Source organism: Gavialis gangeticus, unplaced genomic scaffold, assembly GCF_001723915.1.
Source record: "Gavialis gangeticus isolate Ggan-Ray unplaced genomic scaffold, GavGan_comp1, whole genome shotgun sequence".
In the NCBI taxonomy this organism is placed as follows: Eukaryota; Metazoa; Chordata; order Crocodylia; family Gavialidae; genus Gavialis; species Gavialis gangeticus.
Window position 1 is genome coordinate 98,849,004 of NW_017729022.1, and position 3,645 is coordinate 98,852,648.

General features: G+C 40.1%; 1 protein-coding gene across 2 annotated transcripts in view; it reads left to right on the forward strand.

Moving 5' to 3' along the window:
* RASSF8 (Ras association domain family member 8) overlaps positions 1 to 3,645 on the forward strand; it is an 85,926-nt gene that overhangs the window by 18,307 nt on the left and 63,974 nt on the right. For both annotated transcript variants that reach the window (XM_019515699.1, XM_019515698.1), the window contains exon 2: positions 2,976 to 3,173. In XM_019515699.1, coding sequence (XP_019371244.1) covers positions 3,071 to 3,173 — 103 coding nt within the window. In that variant the 5' untranslated portion in view covers positions 2,976 to 3,070. The remainder of the gene's footprint in view (positions 1 to 2,975; positions 3,174 to 3,645) is intronic.

Here is a 3,645-nt window from a genome sequence, read left to right on the forward strand (position 1 = left end):
AGCAGAGGACCCCCCCCCCATGGGAGGGGCAAGGCAGCAGCAGCAGCCACCCAAGGTAGGAAGGGGTGTGGCCCACTTACTCCAAAAACTCTGAGACCAAGCTAGCAGCTAACAGTAGCCAGAGGCAGGAAAGGGCCTGGCTATCTTCTCCCCAGAAGCTCCTGATACCAAGCTTGCAGCAAGCAGCAATAGCCTAGGACAGGAAGGAGTATGACCAACTTCCTCTCAGAGGTTCCTCCCCCAGAAGATCCTGAGAGCAAGTAGCCATGAGCTGCTGGCTGCAGATCCAGGAGGAGCCAGGCAGGGTTATTTTGCCCCAAGTGGCACAGTTTGCTTCACAACAAGGTGCATGTCCAAGCACATGCACTGACGCAAAAAGCCACGGCTCAAATTTGCACCGCTTCTATCTGAGCTGCTGCAAGCGCATATGCTTGCATGTGTGGATGCGCCCAGAGATTTCAAATAGAAATCCATAGTTGTGGTCTTTCTGAGTTCTTTGCAACAGAAAAACTGCTCTATTTTTCAGTAGTAAAAAAAGAGTGAAAACTAAGAGCTGAAATTTTCAAAGGGTGCCTTGAGTCTAAAAAAGGTTGACAGCCTCTGGTTCAGAAACATGAGACACATAAGAAACATGAGACATGTGATTTTGAAATTAGCTTTTATTGATAAATGTCATTGTTCCTTTTAGAAGTCTGGTCATGCAGGCTTTTTTGGTATTTGCTGAATAGACTTCAGATGCTGCTCCATGAGAACCTGAAGCACTGACTTCCATGGGTGCAGGTTTGAGGTCCACTTGGGGTCTGCGGCATGTTGTTGACTGAGTCACACCTTACCAAATGCAGATCAGCCAGCTGCCTGAGTAGGCTGTCAAATATGTGCCAGGTGTAGCAATAAAATACTGGGTTTAAAAGTAGAATAATCTCTCCACTGTGACTAAAGGGATAGACTCACACTTTTTTAAAAATAGAAGCAGGGACATTCTCATTAGAAAGCAAAATATTCAGTTTAGGTTACAAATTGCAAAACAAAAACTGTTAAGCATTTATGTCCAGAATTCTTTCCACACCAGTTTTGTCTCCAAGTGTAATTGTATTAGGTCCATCAGCAGATTCAGATTCCAGCTGTTTTGTGTAACCAACCCCTCTTTCTTGTGATAATCTCCTCTAAATAACTTTCAAATCTTTTTTTTTCTCTGTCCCTGTTGTCTACTTTCCTGGCACTTAAGTCTTTGAAAACATCGTCCCTACTTATGTCATCCTTTATCCATATGGGATTACTCAAATATTTGAGTTTCCTTTGCTGAATTAACGCAGTTTATTTTTCTCCATCTGTTAAATAATCCAACTATCTCCTTATGTTTAAAAAAAAAAAAACAACCTCACTAGCATCCTATCTTAAACAATCTGGGCAGTGCTTCCCTGGAGTTTACTTTGAAGTCTTTGAAATTCAACATCTTTGTTGTTCCAGTTAGAAATTAACTTTTGTGGGACACAATCCAGACAGATTTGTTTCAGCAAAAAGAAAAACAGAACCTAGCAAAGCTGAGCTATTACAAACCCCACTTATTCAGAACTGCGGTTATTTTCAAGTGAACACTGATAACTTTTGCATGGTTTGTCCTCTTAGTAATGGGGATCCAGCCTACACAAGGAGCTGATCACAAGAAATGAGTGAAGAATAAATTCTTCTTGCAATGTGCTTGTAAATTAATTCGCGCAATCTTTAATTATCTCTGCTATGACCTGTTCTTCATCACTCTGCTGACATGGAATGTGGGTGACTGAGGAATTTCAGAGCAAAGGTGATGATGCATTTCTGCTTATTCAGGATTAAACTTTTTAGATGAAAGGAAAGTATTTTAATAATTAATTTTGCATGTGATGAAATGAAGAGTTAATGGGCGAGCACCCCAACTGATGTAATTGGCTATAGCTCTTTCAGAGGCAAAGCTACATTGAATTATACCAGCTGCAGTTCAGATGCAATACCTCCTTTATTTAATTGATTGTAATGCCAATGAAAAGTTCAGAATTGACAGTATCCTTGGTAGTCAGAGGCTTCTGTCTGTCTGCAAAATTGACACGCTACGTGCAGGCATATGGAAACTTCACCAAAGAATTTTCCCAGTGAACCTCCTTCTTGAACTCCGTCATTCAGTCTTTGTGCCTGTTTTGGTCCCGTGGCTGAGCCTGCCTGCAAGGGTGTTAGGCAGGCTCTGTGAAGTAGATGCTTCTGCACTAAGGACTGGACTGTGAAAATCCATTTTGCACAGGGAAAGTAGAGTTAATGCCTCGCCTCCCATAGATTTAACTTTCAAAAGTAAGCAGTGCAGGGAGCAAGCTGTATAGTCTTCTCATTGAGTTTCTTCTATTAGTCTTTATTCTCATTTTTTATTTTAGAAACAGCTTTCTGTATTTCTCCATGTCAAGTGTTTTGTGAAATACTTTCTACAAAGGGTATGTTATGAAATCAACTTGATTTGAAACATTTTAATGTTCATAGTAAATTGATGTAGCTGGAGGAAAAAGATGCAGGCAAGATAAAAATACCTACCATGTTAGTAAAGCTGAAGATTAATAAAAACTGAATTTTAAAATTAAATTTACTCTTCCCTGTTTTTTGTAGGAGAGAGTGTGGTTTCCTCATCTTAAAGAGAGGGTCTGGTTTTACTTTCTGGTTCCTAAGGTTTAGCATGGTGCTTCTGTTCTTGGGCTTCCAACACCCACCTGAGAATGCAGAAATGCGATCGAAATGCGTTCATTTTAAGCTAAATGTTGTTTTTTTCTGCATGTTAGGTTCTGTAACTGGAGATTCAAGAAATATCTGATCCAGGACTTCATACATTCTTCTATCCCTCTCCTGTAGATCTTAAGTAAATTGGGGAGTGTTGTGTGGAGGTGGGAGGAGTTTGTGGGGGGTTCCAAATTAAATTGGTTATGTCTCACACTAAAAGACAGGATTATTTTCTTTTCCAGCTGGTAAGGGGAGTCATCCCTGTCATCTTTGGTGTAGCTGTAAACATGACTTGACCGGTGATTACATTCATGGCTCTTGGCTGATCTGGTGAACCATGGAGCTCAAAGTATGGGTGGATGGAGTCCAAAGAATCGTTTGTGGGGTCACTGAAGTAACAACTTGCCAGGAGGTTGTGATAGCCCTTGCTCAGGCTATAGGTATGTGAATATATTACTTGAATTCCTGGGAGTGGGTTGGAGTGTCTGTATTTTATGAAACAACACTGAAGATAAGGTTTTTCCTTCTTTTGAGCCCTTTAGCATATAGTTAAATTACATAGCTGTAGTGGGGCACAACTGACATCTGAGAGAGAGAAACATAGATACACACAGGGTTCTATCATTTGTCTACAGCCAAGAAACTTTTGGTGTTTGCTTGAAATCTCCAAACTTAAATTCTACATAAAGGTATTCTCCTAGCTAATAACATACTACTGTTTGGTGTAGTGTTTTTCAATACAGCCCACATACTGTCTCTGAGAGAACTTTAACAACTAAGTTGTCAGTAATGGTTGCTAAGTTCCAAGGAAAAACTGAACTAACATAAAATACTAGTGACAGACAAGGTTCTTTGGGTAAATCTGATATCTTTTATTAGACCAGCTCAAATAGTTGGAAAAATTCTTCTTAG